Consider the following 18543-nt stretch of genomic DNA (forward strand, 5'->3'; position numbering starts at 1 on the left):
TGATAAGTCAATATTAATTTTATTAGCTCTAGTAGTTTAGTAATAATCTATTTACCCGGAAATCAATTGTTTGGGAACTTACTCTATTCAATACCAGTAAATAGGTGCAAAGAACCCCAGAACGGTCAACAAATGCCTTTAAAAGCTTATTTGCTAAAAAGCAGAATCAGGCCTGTAAATGAACAGAATGAACTGATGGTTGCCAGAGTGAACTGGGTTGGGGGGATGGGCAAAATCAGTGAAGAAGAGTGGGAGATACAAGCTTCCAGTTATGGAATGATCAAATCACAAGGATAAAAGGCACAGCATAGGGAATACAGTCAACGAACCGATACTGTAATAGCATTGTGTCACTGCAGATAGGAGCACTTGTGGTGAGCCCAGAATAACATTTAGAGAAGTTGAATCACTATGTTGCACACCTGAAACTCATGTAACATTGTGTGTCAACTATACTCAAATTGAAAAAAAAAATTTAAAACTTGTTATATGCATTAAATATCCTAAAGCTCTACCTCAGAGATGGATTGGTCGCAACTCCACTTTTATTTTGAGTTCATTTGTTCTTATTTTCGACTCAAGGCAATGGCTAGGAGTCTGGATTTCCAAGGCAAAGAAGCGGCAGGTCAGAAAAGAGGTCACCGAGGCCAGGTTCACTAACAACATTAAAGAAGTAATCATTGGGAGCAGCAGATGAGAAGTTAAAATGCAGCAACATCTGGGGCTCTGAAATACTGGGGGGAAAGTCCACAGATTATTAGCTCCAAAGGGCATCTGTGAATGTCAAAAAAGTATAAAAGTAGATGTATATAATCACGATCAGAGCCACGGAAAATAATTTCCTTACATTCGGTGCATGCCTTTAAAAAAAGGTTAAGAATGAGCACCACACCTTTCAAAGATTTTCATTCCAAATGATTAAAATAAGATTATGACCTTGAGTTTCCTAGAATATTAGACATGGGGAACATTTTCTCCTACATGAAATTTAGGTAATCTATGCACTGAGATAAACCAGCCTTAAATTCCAAATTGGAATTCAAGTATCAAACTATTTTTATCTGATATATAATCCTATATATGCTATATATAATAGCAAGGATCACAAGGGTTCATATACTGTCAGAGCCATTTCACAGCCACGCAGATTCATACAATTACCAGTTACTAAATCCCACACACCTGTTCTTTTATCATTAGCAACAATCTCTTGCTCTATATTTCTGCAAACTAACTATTTTGCTAGTATAGGGCCTTTATTAGACCTTTTTCATGGACATCGCTATTCTGTGGTCTCTCAAATTTTTATATTTTCTTCTTTCATTCTTTGGAATTTTAAAAAGATTCCCAGGTGATTATAATGAACAAACAAGTTTGTGAACCACTACCCTAAACTCTTGGCACAACATTCATTTGACTCTTAACTACACCCTACAATGGAACTAATACCCGTACACATGTCTATGATTTCTGAGCTGAGCTGCTCTTAAAGTATGCTTTCCCTCCATTTCCATGTTCTCCTTTCTGTTTATTAACAACTATTTCATAATTCTTAGGAGCCACTTCTTCCAGAAGACCTTCCTTATCTTGCTTAACATCTCCAGCAGAGAGGTGCTAACGTTCTCTCTGCGTTTCTTTTTAGAAGTGCCATTTGATGCTAAGGCTCAAACAAAGATGGTGGGGTGGGAGTGGCTCTCTTAGTTTTACTTTTTCTTTGTAGGGAAACACCTAAGGGGATCTGTCACACTTATGAATCTACCCTTCTTTGAAGGTCTGATTTGAAAGCAGATTGGGCTACACTTTGCACAAAGGCATTTTAAATGTGCAGGTGTGACTGCCCAAATTAACAACAAAACTTTGAACTTTTACAGAACCTTTCATCAAATGGTATCAAAACAATTCAGCTTATAAAGCCTTAGGAAGCTGGTGGACAAAACTTTCTATTTTTTTTTTTTTTCAAAACTTTCTATTGATATATAAATGGGGATTTACTGCATTAGCTATGTTGGTGATTTGTTTCAAGTCCCAAACAATGGGACGTTTAGGCAAAGAAAAATATTTTCTGCAGGCCTACGTCTTCAAATAGTGACATTTAATCTTGAAAACCTTTAAGAAAAAAATAATCCTTTTCTTTTTAAATTTTTGTTGAGTTTAAGTTACCAGTACACAGGCACTTGTATTGAGAATTTAGTGATCATTTTTTCTTAAAAAAAAAAAATGGAATGCTTCACAAATTTGCGTGTCATCTTTGGGCAGGGGCCACGCTAATCTCTGTATCATTCCAATTTTAGTATATATGCTGCTGAAATGAGCACAGAACCTAATAATTATTTTTCTCTCTTAATTTGACTATGCATTAATTTCTTTTTGATGATCCAAAGAAGCTCACTGAACATACTAAAATGGACTTCACCTGTGGTAAAGGAGAAGCATACTCACCAAAGTATTTTTAAATGAACAAAAGTGTCTTACAAATCTCTTTGAGTCTTGTGGTTATTATTACTTAAACGTGTCTCTCCAAAAACACTTACGAATCTAATCTTTTTCTGTTTTCCTCCTTCTGGCTGCTTTCGCTATTTTTCCTCACATACATTACCGTGAGCTCAAGACTGGGAAGAGCGGTGTATTCCCATTTTCCCATATTTTAAATCTGTTGTTAAGTACTTTGAGCAAAATGTGTCTGAGGAATGTTTATCAGACTATGGTTTTTATTTGGCTTTGTCCTAGCATATTAGTTTTTTTTTTAATTTTTTGCCCCAATTCAACGTTTTCTTTGATGTCTTGTTTTGACCAGCTGCTGAGCTTTTTGTGGCTGTCCATTTACATCACTTTAAAAAATGGTACATAAATGAATTTGAACAAAATGAACAGTACTTTCACATTGTTTAAAAATCAAACATGTTCCTAAGGAATCTGATTTATGGCAGATGGAGAACAAAACCTTCCAGAGGGAGGGCTGTTAAATGAGTCTTAATTGCTTGCACATGAAAATATAGTGACTAAGATTGTGTGCACAATTAGGAATTTAAACATGTAGAAAAGAACTGGCCATGGAAACATTTTTGCAGGCATAGCTAGTTTGTATGAACACAGACAATAGAAGACAAGTTAGTAAAGGAAAATCATTTTAAGAGAAATTTAGCTGTTTACTTCTTTCTTCTTTATGTCAAGCTTCCAATTGTAAAGATGATTCATTTACCTCTGAAACTTACTGTACATTCAAGGGGAAAAAAAAGTTTATTAAAGAATTAGAATTTATTTTTTAGTCCCTACTATGTGCCAGATACTAGGCGTGGTGCTTATTCATTTCATTTAATCCTAACGATAGGTTTGTTATTAATCTACATTTTATAGTTGACAACTAGAGGCTCAGAGAATAAGTCGCTTAAAGTGAAATGGTTAATAAGGGGCATAGCCAAGATTCTCTGTATTGACTGAATAAATTCGAAGCCACCCTCTCCCACTCTCCACCATGCCTAGTAGTTCCCCTGGTAAAAGATACATACCCTTCACAAAAAAAGTAACACTAAGTGTCTTCTACTTTCAGTTTCTAGTCAAAATGCCTTCCTTTTGTTCTTTTGTTGGGTGACATGGCATGGTGGGGTTGGCTGGACCAGCCAGAATTGGTCAGATCTGGGGTTTGGACAGAGATGGTAGGTTTAGACACAGAGACAAGAGCTGGGTGGCTTCAGAAGCTCTTCAGAGTGTGGGGCCAAGTGGAAGGATCTAAACAAGAGATTCAGTGCCTCAGTGGCTCCATAGGTAGCCACCATAAGGCCAGTGAGGTTCTATCTGGTTCTGCCACACTGTGTGGTACTCAGTCTAGCTGCCCAGAGCCCCGGCTGGGCCCTCCTCACCATAATGCTGATGTTCCAAATGAGTAGATTGTGCGGTGTTCTTTAGTGACCTTCCGTCTGTCTTCAGAGATCTAAGTCCATCTCATGCCTCTGATGGACCAAAGTGCCTTTTCCAGGGGACCTCAAATTCTCCTTCAGATTCTTTCTCCTTGGGAAATCTTTACTTTCCTGGGATGGGGTATAGGCTTTTTCTAGGAAGCGTCTGATGAATGTCACTGTGTGGATATCCATAACTAAAGTTCAAACAATGAACCTTCCAGTAAACTCAGAAACCCAGCTCGTCCATACACTGGGGCTCTACTTACATGTTTTTCTTAGAAAGTTGAGAGGCTTAATAACAATACCTCTCTATTATTCTGTATCCCTTAAAGTAAACCTAATTAGGTACTGACTTATTAGACTACAGTACATTTAGATTACTATTAAACAAAGATTACAGGAATACAAATTATTCCTCATTTTGATTCCTTGTAAGAAAACCCAGAGCCACGGATCATGGGACCCTGTATAGAACTGAGCATAAAGGAGGTATCAATAAACGTGTGGATCAAATAACCAGGCAGTCAAATCACTTTTGTGCCTTCAGAGACACTGGATTCCCAGGGATACATTAATGAACAGGTGCCATCTGCATTTCTAAGAACCTTAACGTTATAAAGAATAGCTTGCTGAGATATATCTTAGCAAAATAAAGTGCGTTGTGACCAACCTTCTTACCTCACTATAATCAATAATAAGTCTTGATCCACCAACATTTATTCCCCTTCACTAACGGTATCCTAATTTGCTTCATGAAATTATCTGGTGTCTCCACTGGGTAATTTTAATTAGAGCATAGCCCACATTGATCAAGTGCTTCCTGTGTGCCATGCATTGTGCTTATTTTTTTTTATAAATATCATCTCAATTTTCATAAACTCCTTATGAGATAATTACTATTACTATGCCCACTTCAAAAACGAAGGACTTGAGGCTCTGGAAGGTTAAATGAAATGTTTGAGGAGAAACATCTGTGTGTGGCGGAGCTGAGATATGACACATAATCCACATAATCCGGCCTCATAATTTAGGCTCTTAGTACCACATTCTAGTACACAGTCTGGCGGAAAAGCCAGATGCCCTGTTCTTCTACAGCCAAGACCCAAGACTCAAACTAGACCAATTCGACCCCTTCCTGGAATTTTACTCTTGCATTAGATGAACAGAGAAACTAAAAACAGTTGTAGGAGGCTTACTAGGTTGTTTGCTCCTGCTATGAGAATTTCCCTTTATTTGTGCCTTTCTAGCATTCTGAAGAGGAATTTATTCCTTCCACCCTGATCCTCCAGCATGCCCACTAATACTCAGGGAATTGGAAATGATTCCAATATCCTATTTTACTTAAGTAGATTAGATTTCATTTTACTAGATTCTCCTTTACCTAAGTTAGCAGAGTTGGGTTTTACCTTGGAACCAGAGGATCACTGCTGATACACACCATTACCTAAGAGGAGGGTAGCCTAGGTGAGAACTGTGCAAATCCTCAAGACAGGATGCTGAAGCACACGGGAAGTGCCCAGTAATAATTTGATAGACTCCATGAGAAATACTGAGTGTCAAAATGCCATGTTGGTTTCCTCTGCTGCCCTCTCTGTTGAAACGATGAGGGCTTGGGCCCCTCTCTCAGCTGGCCGGCTGAGACACACTAGCCTTCTCCTTTATCTCCAGGACTTGTAGTGGTTTCCAGGGAATGGAACAGGATTGAGAAGATCTTTAGAACACAAGGTGTGACTGAAGAGGCAAAAAGACTCCTAGAGATCATGGCTTTCCCCTCACAGGCTGACTTCAGATGAAGCAGACTCTTCCAAAATGTCTCCTGGGAAAACCTATCTGGTATGCTTATTCCGTTGCCATCACTCTACGATTAAAATCCTAAAGGACACCATCTTCCTTCAGAGTCTAGGCTTCACTTCTTTCACATCCATTCCTCCTTGGAATGGATTCATTTCTAGAATTAGCCTGATGCAGGCTATTCTGACATTCTGTTTGTTGACTAGGGTTGGTAATCATATTGGAAATAATGTTTCTGGTCAAAAGTGAAGCATGACAATCCACCAATCAGATGGCATTTTCCCAATATGGCCTATGAAATATCTCTGAAACTGTTTCTAAAATGCTCTCAGCAGTGGCAGCTGGGCTGAAAAAAGGTACGGTTTACAAAAATAACTACTTTTAAGATCAACATGAATGGCACAATAGTGCCTGTTGATAGTCTTGTAATGCTTTTCAATATATAAGGTGCTTTTTGCCTACCTTTTCAGCAAGAGCTAACATTCACTATTACCAGACACTGTGCCAAATATTCTTCATGCATTATGTCATGTAATCCTCAAAATCAAGAGAGCATTATTATAGTTATTCACCATTTTAACAGTAAAGACTCAGAGCATAGAGTAAGTTGCCTAAGATCACAAAGTGCATGAGCAGGAGAGCAAGCCGTGAACCCTCAATTCCCCTTTTCCCTCCTGCCAGGTTCTGACTTATATGTCAAACAAGCAAACAAAACTTACAACAGTTTGGAATGTTTTTCAAAATAAAAACCTATAGGAAGAGAAAACTTAGGTCTATTTCTAGATGAACAATTCTAGTTAAAGAGCACAGTCGCATAGTCACCTCGGAAGCCCTCATCTGTTCCTCCACTGCAAGCTCTCCATTCCAGGACCCGTCCTTTTCCGTTTCCCTCCCTAGTAACATGGAAAACATTTCCTCTTTTACTGCTCTGTCTGCTACTTTCTCGTGCTGGTAAGTTTTCCCTAAGTTCATGAACTGGGTCCCCAGACCCTCTCCAGTCTCAGCTACGTGACAATGTCGACCGCTTCCTGGTTCTCTAGGGAAAAGACGTCTCATCCTAACTCAGTTCTTCTTCCCTCCTTTCCTTATTTAGCTACTCATCTACCCATTTATTTACAAACCCTCTGTTTTCTTTTAACTTAATGCTCTTTGTCAATCAATAGGGCACATTTTATCTTTTTCAGTTCTGAGAACCTCCAGGATGATGGTTCTAAAGCTCAGTGGAGATATTTTATGCCTCATTGGGATCTCAGAGCCTAAACACAATCTTTCATGTTTCAGAAACAGAGAAAGAGCAAACCCAAGAGGGCATGCAAAAATGAGGTTCTCCACGTGGACAACTCAAGTGTGCAGTAGCAAATATCAGAAACATATCGGAGGGGGTGAGGTGTGCAAAATAAACTGAACTAGAAGTACTTCCAGAGTGCCATGGTGCTCGGAAAGAACCACAAAAAAAAAAAAAAAAGAGAGAGAGAGAATGAGAGAGAGGATAACACACTACATAGCACTGGATATTTATTTAAACATTAGAAATATCTAAAGGAAGTACATCTGGAGGATAGAGAGCTCAGGAATTTCACAGCTAGAAACAGAACCCAAGAAAATGATCATGGGTATGAAGAGCCTATGGCGAATCTAAAACACAGAGATGATGAATCTCATCAGTCCATAAAAACTGCTATTTCAGGGGTTAAGAGTGAGTGATCCTAGAAGCAAGGTGAGTGCCGAGTCTCAGGCACTCAACCTTCCTTTTAAAAATTTTTAAAGATTTATTTATCTCAGAGAGAGTGAGCATGAGTGGGAGGGGCCGAGGGAGAGGGAGAGAGAACCCCAAGCAGACCCCACACCCGGCCAGAGCCTGACGCGGGGCTCGATCCCACGATCCGGACATCCTGACCTGAGCTGAAACCAAGAGTCAGATGTTTAACCCACTGTGCCTGACCCAGTGCCCCGGCCGCCAAACCTCTGACATACCCCACCTGAGGCACTTCTCACACAGACCACGCGGCCTTTCCCCTGCGTCAGTTCCTGCCCTGGGCACTCTCACCGCTGGTGGGTACTTCAGAGGAGTCAGGAAGAGGACTGTGGGAACTAAAGAATCCTTAAGGAATTCTACGTCCCAGGCAGGAATCCTTCCCTTAGCTTATGTAACTGAATTCTTAGAGTTTCCCAAAAGGTCGTCTGGATCCATAGACCTTAACCATCCTCTTGTCCTACTCTGCATTCATATCCATTCAGTAAAAGGATCATATACATTCATTTTCTGCTCTGCTTTAAAAACAAAATAAAAGACAAGAAAAGAAATTCCAGAAATACCTAGGGAATAACTCTCCTACGGCAGATGACACAAATTGTGTATGTTTTTTGTGCACATGTCAATAAATCTAAAGAAAGGAAACCTTAACGATATGCCTTTGAGTCAGCTATAACCTATCCTTTGTCATTTGTGGCTGTATATTGGACTCTCGTAAGGGTTAAAGGAGATTATGCGTGTAGGGTCTTTAGTACATATTAAATGTCAGAAAACGTTACCTTTCATTAATATTAGGAGTCATGACATAGCCAATGGATTTTTAAAAAAAAAAAAATTTCTTAGATGGGGAAAGAAGGCTGCTAGAAGTGAACTCCCCATTGATTCATGGAGTCAAACAATTCCATGTCACATTTAACCAGTAAAATTTGGGAAATTAGACCCAAAAGAATTTTCATTGCTTTGCTCCACCACAGTAATGTTTTTCTGAGTAGGCTTAGAATATTCTCTAAGGCATATATGGGTGGGAAGCACTTTGTGGGTAAAGGGAGTGACTTAAGAATGGAGCTTTTGTTCTTTCTCTTTTTCTTTCTTTTATTTATTTTTTTAAGGAAACTTGGTACTGTGTCTAAGAAGACAAAAAGGATACAGTTACTAAACATAACATTTCCCAAGCCCGCTCCTACCCCCTACACAAAAATGGACATGATACTTCGTTTTCTTCCAAGAGAAGAGCGAGCTGAGCTAATTAAAATCTTGTATACATTTTGAGAGATAACAGCAATGACAGCCCAGTGATGACGACCACAGTGACGTGGTTTGGACTGATAATAATATCACCTTGTCTTTCCTTCCTAATCACACAGCACTTCACACATAGTATCTTGTTTATCCTAGACTGCATTGTTTGTTACATGGGGGTGTGGGTGTCACTAATACACTTTTCAGAAAGACAGTGATTTTCCAACAAATTATGAGCAACATCATGGCAACACTGTGCACTGGTACTTTCACCCACAACATTCAATATTCCATTATTCTCCCAAATTTGGCTGATCAAATAGTTCACCTAGGAGCATTCATTAATAATATAGATGGTGAGCCTTATCCCAAAGCTTCTGGACTGTCTGGGGATCTGTCCTTTTACATTTGTCTTCAACCAACCCCTGGTGATCTCTTTAGCCAGGAGAGCTTGGGAAATACTGCCCTTTTCAAACTCAGGGCAGTGAGGAAGGGTTATTGGCTGCAGTGGATTTAGTGGACATTCAGATCCTCTCTTTTCATGGCAGCTTTGCTGATCACTGGGAGAATAATGAACAGTCGTGCCATTGGTGTCACCGGCTCAGGTTCAGTAGATACTGTCCTATCCAAGGGGTATTATTATTATTATTTGAAAATACAGTTCATTTTTCACTGTGGCTCCCTAATACTGAAGTATCAGTAGGCAGCATTTCATCAGTGCTTTTTCTCTGTGGGGAAAGACAAACAGATAACTGAGACCTGGGAAATACAAACATGCTTGTCACTAGATTCTATGTAAAATGGTAAAGCTATATTTGCTCTTGCTACTCACTAGTCAACAGCTAAGAAATGTCTTAAATTAAAGCCATCATACATAACTAAAATGCGTTAAATGTGTGCCTAATGCCCACGTAGCACTTTATCATATATTCTTTAAAATAGAAGCATTTTGACATGATTAAATTTTTCTCATAAATCATTTAAAAACCTTTTTATTATAGAATTTTTCTGTACCTAAATAGAATTCATATGTTATTTAGCATTTGGGATTGTTTTCGATCTTTGATGCATATACACATGTGCTGTGATGAACATCTGTGTGTATGACTTCAACTTTCCCGTCTTTTCTCATCACTCCTCAATCTAATCACCTGTTGAGTCTTCTCAGCTTGGTCTCTGAAAAGAGCTGTGAGTCCATTCCCTCATCTTCACTGGCCACACCACCACCTGAGTTCAGAGCTGCATTATATTTGGCGGGTACTTGACCTGTAACAGCCTCCTGATGAGTATGGGGCTGCCTCTGCTCTCTGCTTTTTGGTCTGTTTCCATTCCATCTATTTTCTTTTTTTCTTTCTTTCCTTTTTAAAGATAGAGGTGGGGGAAGGGCAGAAGGAGAGGTAGAGAAAGAGAATCCTAAGCAGGCACCCATGCTCAGCGCAGAGCTAGATATAGGGCTGCATCTCATGACTCTGAAATAAAGACCTGAGCCAAAATCAAAGAGTTTGGAGGCTTAACTGAGTGGGCTACCCAGGTGCCCCTTTCCAGGCCATTTTCTGTATTGCTTCCAACGTTGTCATTCTAAAATACATACTTGCTTCTCTGCACAGGAATGATTCATGATTTCCCTTGTCCATAAAATAAAGTCCACCATGGTCAACACTGGCTCCAATACTCTTCACACAATTGCTTTAATCTGCTCCTGCAGCTGATCCATACACTTTCAACTCTCTTTGCTCTTTACTGTCCCCAGTCCCCTGATCTGACAGGCATTCTGTGCTTCTACCCTCACTCTTGCTGGTCCCTTGGGGTCAGAGGATCATCTCCTACCGAAATGCAGAACTTTACATTCGTCAAAGCTCAGCAGGGAGCTTTCCATAGGTGGTACATATATTGGAAGTTGCTTCAATCATGGCCCTTTGCCGGCACATAATTAGTCACGATTCCTTCTCCCCTTGACTGTGAATTCCTTGATGCCAGTAGTCACATTTTACTCATTTCTTGATCTCCAGCACCAACCTTATGGCAGGCCATATAGAAAACATTTGTTCACCAAATGGACAAGAATAATAATAAAATGAGAGCATTTACAGTGCCTACCACTTGTTGAATACATTCTAGGTACCAATTGCTGACTTAGGATTTACTGACGAGAAAATAAAAGCTTAGAGAATTTAAGAAAATTGACCACAATTACACAGCTAATAAAAGGAAAGCTAGGGTTTCGACTTATATGGTTTGACTCATAACCTTTTTACTGTGCTGACTAAATGAATATGCAATCTAATTTAATTATGTCAATTACAGTTATAACAAAATACCCAGAGCAGAGATTCAAGCAATAGAGATTCAATTAATTATTTTCTTCATGATTATGCATTTTTTTCACTGTTTAAAAAAATCAAATATGACTTCAATTCTTGATTGAAAAGTCACTGTGTCAGACTTGGTCTTTTTCACATATACTCTACTAATCTAAATAAAAGTATAGAAAGGCAAGACAAGTTAGCTATAAGAAAACAGACTTTTACACCTCTAAAAGATGATAAGTGTTAACAGTTATATAGTCATGCTCCATGCATTTAAGCAAATCTTTCAGTTCAACGCTTTGTCCAGAAAAGTCTTTTAATTTTTTTGTAAAAGTAACATCCTTTGGCTTAAAAAATATTTTTTAATGACTTTATTTATTTGGGGGAGAGAGAGAGAACATACACGAGCAGGGGGAGGACCAGAGGGAGAAGGGCAAGCAGACTCTGCTGAGTGCAGAGCTTGATGCAGGGCTCAATCACACAGCCCTGAGATCATGACCGGAGCTGAAATCAAGAGTCAAATGCTTAACTGACAGAACTGCCCGGCACCCCTGGCTTAAAAATTTAAAACATTTGATAGTCATTAGATGTATTGAGTGTAAAAGTAAAATAAGCAAAAAAATTCCCCAAAAAGTCAATGTACAGACATCCACATACACAATCTTCATCAGTTTTTCATTCAAGCTATTAAACCACATGTACTCGGCATTTCTCAATCATATTCTTAAAAATGCTAACTGAGCTCTCATTTTCTGCAATTATTGTAGTCTTGTTACAATCTGCTCTTATTAAAAGAAAGGGGGGGAAAGGAATTACTTGAAGCAGTGCCTGCTGGTAGAGGAGGACTTCCATGGACACCTTGGTTCCCCCCCTTCTTCCTTCTTGCACACTGCCCTATCACACATTGTAGCTCAGTGTTTCCCCAGGCTCTCTCCCCTACACCCCTTTTGCCCTTTTTATGCAGACCTTGCTTTAAATTATCTGTCATATTACATCTATTTCTTTTTATATTATATACACTACTTGTTCTGTCTCTCTGTCTCTCTCTCTCACACACACACAGGCACACACAGAGACTTAAAAGGACTACTTAGTATTACTGTCACCATAAAATAGTTTCTTGGTTTCTTTTCTTTAATAAGCACAAAATGTTAAATGGTTATCCAGATAAAACACAATAATTGTTCCAGTTAAATATCTTTGTTTCTCCCCCACTTACTGAATTGGAGAAATGGCTGTGTGCTTTAGAAAGAACAATAAACGTACAAGGTTAAGTTTCTTCTCATTATGTTTTGACTGATTAGTTCTATTTGGATGGTTTACTTTTTAAATGCTCTACTTACCAATTGACTAAATTCTATTTAGAGCACGCTCATTTTTTAAGGAGTTGTGAATATTCAAGATGAAAAGAATATGGAGTGGAGACTTACACCAAAAATTTTTTTGGGCTAAAACCAATTTTGTTTTATGCTTGTCATTGCACCACCTGTGTCCTTCTAGAGGTAAAGCGTAAGCAGTTATACTTACTTTATTGCTTGGAGAGAAAAGCTTGTATTTTCTAGAATCTCAAGTCAAAAGCTTTTGCCTTAGACTTCCAAGCTCTACTTATCTGAAGGCCTACAGTTATATTCAGTGAATATAATCAAAACAGCTCTAAATGTAAAAACCTGTCTGGTGAGAAGGTGGGACATGATATTTTCTAATTTTCAAGTTTATATACAAGAAATACAATGCTCTATCTATTGCTCAGAATAATATCATTACAATAATATTCTTTAATTCTTATTTTACTTTCCCCAAATATACACTTCTATGGTGGGCCTGGAGGCTACCCCAGTAAGATGGATGATTTCATAGGGGTGTAAGAAGGCCCCTGGACTCACAGATATTTATCCTTGGATCTATGTCTAAGTAGCATTTGCTCTTATGAGGTCTCAGATTTCTCATCTTTATTTTAGAGAGAGAGAGAGAGAGAGAGAGAGAGAGCGAGAGCGAGCACATGAGCAGGCGGAGCAGAGGGACAGGGAGAGAGAACCTGAAGGAAACTTCGTACTGAGTGCGGAGCCCAGCGCAGGTCTCCATCTCACGACCCTGAGATGATGACCTGAGCCAAAATCAAGAGTAACTGAATGAGCCACCCAGGCATCCCTCACTTTTTTCTCATCTTTACAATAGAGAAGCTTAAATAAATTTTCTCTGAGTTGCATTCTTGTGTGAAAATCCTTAATCTGAAAATGATTTAATAAAGCAATCGAAACTATGGAAATTAGAAACATAGTGAAAAGCAATATTGTGAAGACATGACAAGGTTTTATGAGAGAGTCTTTCCTGAGCTAACATCATTGAAAAACAAAATGCTCAGAAGGACTAATTATGTTCCAAAGAGATGTGGCTGTGCTCCAAAACCAATACAGAGCAGCCCCATCGGGCGAGGGCTTGGGCATCCCTGACGCTTTGCTGCCCTCTCATGTTTCCACACACTTTTGAGTTCTATTTACGTCCCTCAAGGACCAGTGCAGGTGAGTGAGCCTTGCTCTATGTAATACAAGGATTCCTAAAAATGTCCTGTCCTTACAATTTAAAACAATCATAAACGGAATGTTCCAGAGAAGCTGATACACCATCAACGTCTTCCTCTCCTCCACCCTCTGAATTTTCAAATTTGCTTTAAGAACAACAACAACAACAACAATAACAAAGATGCCAGGCATGGATTATGGTTGTAGGAAGTAGCACTTGGGGAGTTACTCATAACCTGCTGACTTCTGGCGTTGGTCTAACTTATCTCCCTGGCTTTCTGCAACAGCATGGAGAGCTAGCTACTCGTATCTCCATTCTTCCGATGAGGGAACAAAGCACATGAGAGAGACACGCTCCGCACCATGGCTGCAAATGCCACACACCCTGTTTTTGTTACATCATAGTAAAGAACAAAACAGCTATTTAGTAAATAAGACTCTTTTGTAAATGTACATTTGGAACCTTTTTTTTTTTTTAAATTGTGAAATCACTTCAGAACCACCTTTTTACCTATTAGGTATGAAAACAAAAACTGCCAAGTGATTTACAAGCTTTAACTCCAGTGATACAAAATCAAACTTCCCTGGCTTTAAAACATGTCAACTGGAATAACCTCAAAGGGGAAAAGGCTATTCTAAGTTCTTTGGGAGAAAGCTTTAGAAAACGTAGTATGACAGATGTAGACCATCAAGGTTCTTAAGTCTTCTTTTTGAAAAAAAAAATCAGTTGATTTGTTGAAACATTAGAGAGAGTTCATTATGCTCCTTCAAAGAGCTATGACTCCAATGTATGTTCTTGGATTTTGAAAAAGATTCTGAACCATACTTCAATGTCCATGTCACAAAGGCACCGATGTCTGTGGCAATGAGGAGAGGAAGGGGCACAGCACTGGGAGCAATTGGAGGGACCATTTTTGACAGATACCAAGGAAATCTGTCCATTTTGACCATTTGGGGGGGGACTCCATATTTTATGCCCCTACAAGCTGTCTTTCTCTCATTCTTTCCTTCTTTCATCTCTCTGCCCTATTCTTTCCATCACCGCTAGTTCTCCACACAGAGAATAAAAACCAGGGCAAAGCAAAAGAGAAAATGATGCATTGAGTGCCTACTTTGAGAAGCACTGCGCACTAAGAGCATCCACATGTGAACTCATTTAATTTGGCACTAACTGTATGACGTATGTTAACCAATTTATAAATGGGGAAACTGAGGTAGAGAAAGGTACATGGCCTGCCTAGGGCCACGTGGCTATCATGGTAGAGCATGGTTTGAATTCTAGACAGGCAGAGCACCCATGCTGCACAATTCCAGGGATTCGTGTCAGTGATGTTCTATGGGGCGACCCCCCCAGGGGTCCCTGGAGCTGTCACCACAGCAGCCTTTTGGACCACTCACCCAGACTTTGCCATAAGCTACACTTTTCCTCTCGATCCTCAACAAAATATCCAAGAAGGTCAAGTTCACCGTAAAGGGGTGCCCCACTGACTCTTTGTAACACTCTTCTCCGCCCTTTCCAGGACCGCCACACAGGTGTAGCTGGGGTTCCAGCAATGGGGTGGGGTGGGGGGTGGACTTGGAAGTAGGACCTGAACAGAGTCAGCTGCTGCGGTAAGTATGTCACTTTTCTGTGTGTCTCAACTCTTACTTCTGTCAAAGTTTACATTTTTAAGGGCCCACTTTTCCAGAATGGGCTCAGAGAGGGGAATCTTTCCCTGCCATTGCTTTCATTCCCTTACCCACCATTCCATTTTTCCACCTTGGTTTGCTAGGTGAGGGCAAGGAAAAAGACATCCATTTTCTAGTTAATTTCCTGGTATGCTCTGTGATGAACACAGCTGCACTCAGCAGCTAATGACAGTTAATTAGTTTCCCTTCCTAGATAAGATATTTCTGTAGCCCCATTGTCCCTAGGCCCCAGGTCAGAAGCTTGTGGGTACAAATGAGGCCATGTTAACCTTAATTCCCAGATTTCAGTTCCCTCTGGTATTGTTCCTGGGCCTCAATACTATGTTAACATGTCTGGGAGCTTCTAGAGGGTCTCTCACATGTGTTTAAGACAAAGTCTGTGCTCTTTGAGTGCAATTACTTTCCCTTTAATCACTTCCAGGCATCTGCCAGGGTGGCTGGACAGCTGCCGGACCACTGACCACCCACCACCTCTTGATGGACACAACAATCAATCTCCACTGGTACCTACAGCTGCTCTTCTGGGAGGATGCTCCTGTGGGGCTGGCTCATATGTGACCTCAAGCTACAAAAGCTTTCAGGAACCAAAATAGCACTGCATTCTGCTCAAACCACAATGTCAGAGTCTTGCCTATGGCAAAAATAGCAGGGGTGGAAGGATGGCCCCTCCTTATAGAGGTCAGATCTAGGGGCCAGAGCAGGGCTGGGGACGAGCTTCCATGTGGTGTCTCTCACCAGAGTCCCCAGCTGCATGGCCACAAAGATTGGCCTGCTTGTCCCTCAACATAAAAGGCAAGTGCTCAGAGACAAAGCCATTCACCTCTCCATCCCTATCTCAGTATAGGCTCATCAACATGGAATTTTGCTTTCTGGAAGAAATTTTTTTTTATTGGGTCTGGAAAGAAATTTTTTATTTGAAGAAGTTATTTTGATATATAGGAATTTCTGTTACTGTCCATTTCTCAACCAATGACAAGAAGAAAACTGGTGGGCCAGGCATATGCTATGAAATGACACCTGAAAATCATCACCAATAAGATCTTGAAAGATAAGCATGGGGAAGAGAATCAATAATTTAATATCCATCACATTCAAGAGACATTCAGAAAAGAACTGCATTATCAACTGTTCCAGAATCAACTCTGATGTAGTGGTTATAAAGGAGACCAGATGAAAAGTGCTGACTTGAACAGTGAAGTTAACTTTCAAGCAAAGTGTACTCACTAATAACTTAATAAGGAGCTCTCAGAATATTCTGAGTTGGAGTCCAAGGAAGGCACTTGAATCAAATCAAGTATTGGGCTAATTTGGAGACTATGTTAATTTTCTTCTGGTAATAATTTTAGAAAACATAGGTTTTCTTTTCCAGGCAATTATTTTAATGAATCAATTGGGGTTTCAAGAAATGATTAAATGAGTTCAATTTGGTTTCAGGTTCAGCAAAATGAGATCATTTGTTCTGTTTTTGGTTCAGCTGAGGTCAAGCCTGGTGTCCAAAATAGACTAATAGGATATTTTTTTTTTTTGCACTTTATGTCCCTCATCCTGCCTTCCCCTTCTCTTCCCCAAACATCTGTTCTTTTGATCTCACTGAACTGTGCTGTGTTTTATAATTACTTCTCCTCTCCCCTCCCAAAGCAAATTTATTCTCAATTCTGAGTCCAAATCAGGACTACTGAAATAGGGTTCCCTCCTACACACAACTGGGATATCATTTAACCAGGAAGGTCCCTTTTATTTATGCTTTCACTTTCATTAAACCCAAGTACCACACATTGATATCATGCTGGTAGCATAAGCCTGGGAACAACACGGTCAACATTTGGAAGGTAACTCTATCTCTTGAAGTGCAAATGCCGAGCAATATTAAACTCAGTACAAGCACAGACTTAAATAGTTTTTAAAAATGGCACATCAGTAAAGATTTCCCAAGTACGAGCTTAAACGGACAACTTGTGGGCTCAACGAGAGACATGATAATAGAACAAGGACCAATTTCTTTAAAACTACAGAATTGCAGTATAAAATTGGTCAGTCTTATGTTGAACCTTGGAAGACATGGTTTCTTTCCAGACAGAGGAAGAGGAAGCTACTAGATCTTCCTTACCTGTAATGGTGGCTTTGTTGATGGATGGTTGGTTGCACATGGGTGATCTTCTGACAAAGAGAGAAAAGTACAGCAGTAAATATGTGGTGCATATTAATTTGAGGAGCCGCTGAGTCATTTCAGATATGTCATTTTAATCTAAAGAATGATTTTTAAGCTAGGACATGCAAATGGAAATTTCTTTCAGACTAGCCAGTTAAGTTCCCAGGCACCTTTTACACTATATAGTTCAGATCACATATGTCAAAAATGAAAACAATTATATCTCATAGTGACAGGCTTTGGGGCAAATGAAGCTGAAGTGAATGTCACAGGGACATGATAGAGGAGGAAGTTCTTATTGATTGACTACGTTCAACTAAACTGGGGCTTACAGAGCAAACACAGACTTCATGCGTTTGAAAAACAGTCAATCTACAAGTAGTTTCCCAAATACTGTGGTGAGAAACTCTTATTTTGGGCACAAGTTCTCAGAAGTGAATGACTCCTTGTAAACTGTATAACAATTAGAGAAGCTATTTAAACCCTTTCCTTTCTTTTTCTGCATATTGAGAAACATCTCTGATGCACGTTAGAGAGGTATAGTAATGCTTTGTCCAAATAGATGCAATAGAAATACCATACTTTAGAAACACTATACACTAAAGGTACTTGAATAGATTCTATCTTGTATTCTCTAAGTTTTCAGATGTTTCCCAAGTTTCACAGGATGATTATAACTCCCTTGACCTATAAAACCCTGCTATAAAACTAACTTGTATTCTCTACAGAATCCAGAACAATGTATCCGGCATTCGGTCAATGCTTAATAAATTATGTTGAAAAGAATATCATTTATGGAATATAACTTTATAAAGTTGATACTTATAGTTGGAAGCTCTTAAGATACTGCATAGTGATCTTTAACACTTAAGCAACACTTACCAAATACTTACGGTCTGTGGGACACTGTGCTAAATGGGCACTTTAGATGAATCATCTACTTTGATCCCCAAAAGAAACCTTAAGGCAGGTAATCTCATTGTTTGAATTTTACCAATGAAGAAAATGAAGCTTTGGGAAGGCGAATCACTTATTCAGGGTAAGAGAGCTGAGATTTTTAACTACAACCATTCAGGGCCAGTTCTAGGGCCAGCGATCTGCTACACTGCCTTATTTTGAGGATGTTTTGGGGAAACTGGACTAACAGCCATGCATCTGTGCAAATGGCAGGCCCTTGCAAAGTCCTGTTCACATCTGCTCT

The 18543-nt window shown here is 39.5% G+C and overlaps 1 protein-coding gene and 1 non-coding gene across 14 annotated transcripts in view; both read right to left on the reverse strand.

Moving 5' to 3' along the window:
* The window catches only part of PDE4D (phosphodiesterase 4D), a 1379610-nt gene that overhangs the window by 179508 nt on the left and 1181559 nt on the right, over positions 1–18543 (reverse strand). For all 13 annotated transcript variants that reach the window (XM_041765463.1, XM_041765464.1, XM_041765467.1 and 10 more), the window contains one exon: positions 17301–17350. In XM_041765463.1, coding sequence (XP_041621397.1) covers positions 17301–17350 — 50 coding nt within the window. The remainder of the gene's footprint in view (positions 1–17300; positions 17351–18543) is intronic.
* LOC121498293 lies at positions 2212–2315 on the reverse strand. Its single transcript, XR_005989690.1, has one exon. It is a non-coding gene; the product is annotated as a U6 spliceosomal RNA (small nuclear RNA).

Source organism: Vulpes lagopus, chromosome 8 (assembly GCF_018345385.1).
Source record: "Vulpes lagopus strain Blue_001 chromosome 8, ASM1834538v1, whole genome shotgun sequence".
NCBI classification, from domain to species: Eukaryota; Metazoa; Chordata; class Mammalia; order Carnivora; family Canidae; genus Vulpes; species Vulpes lagopus.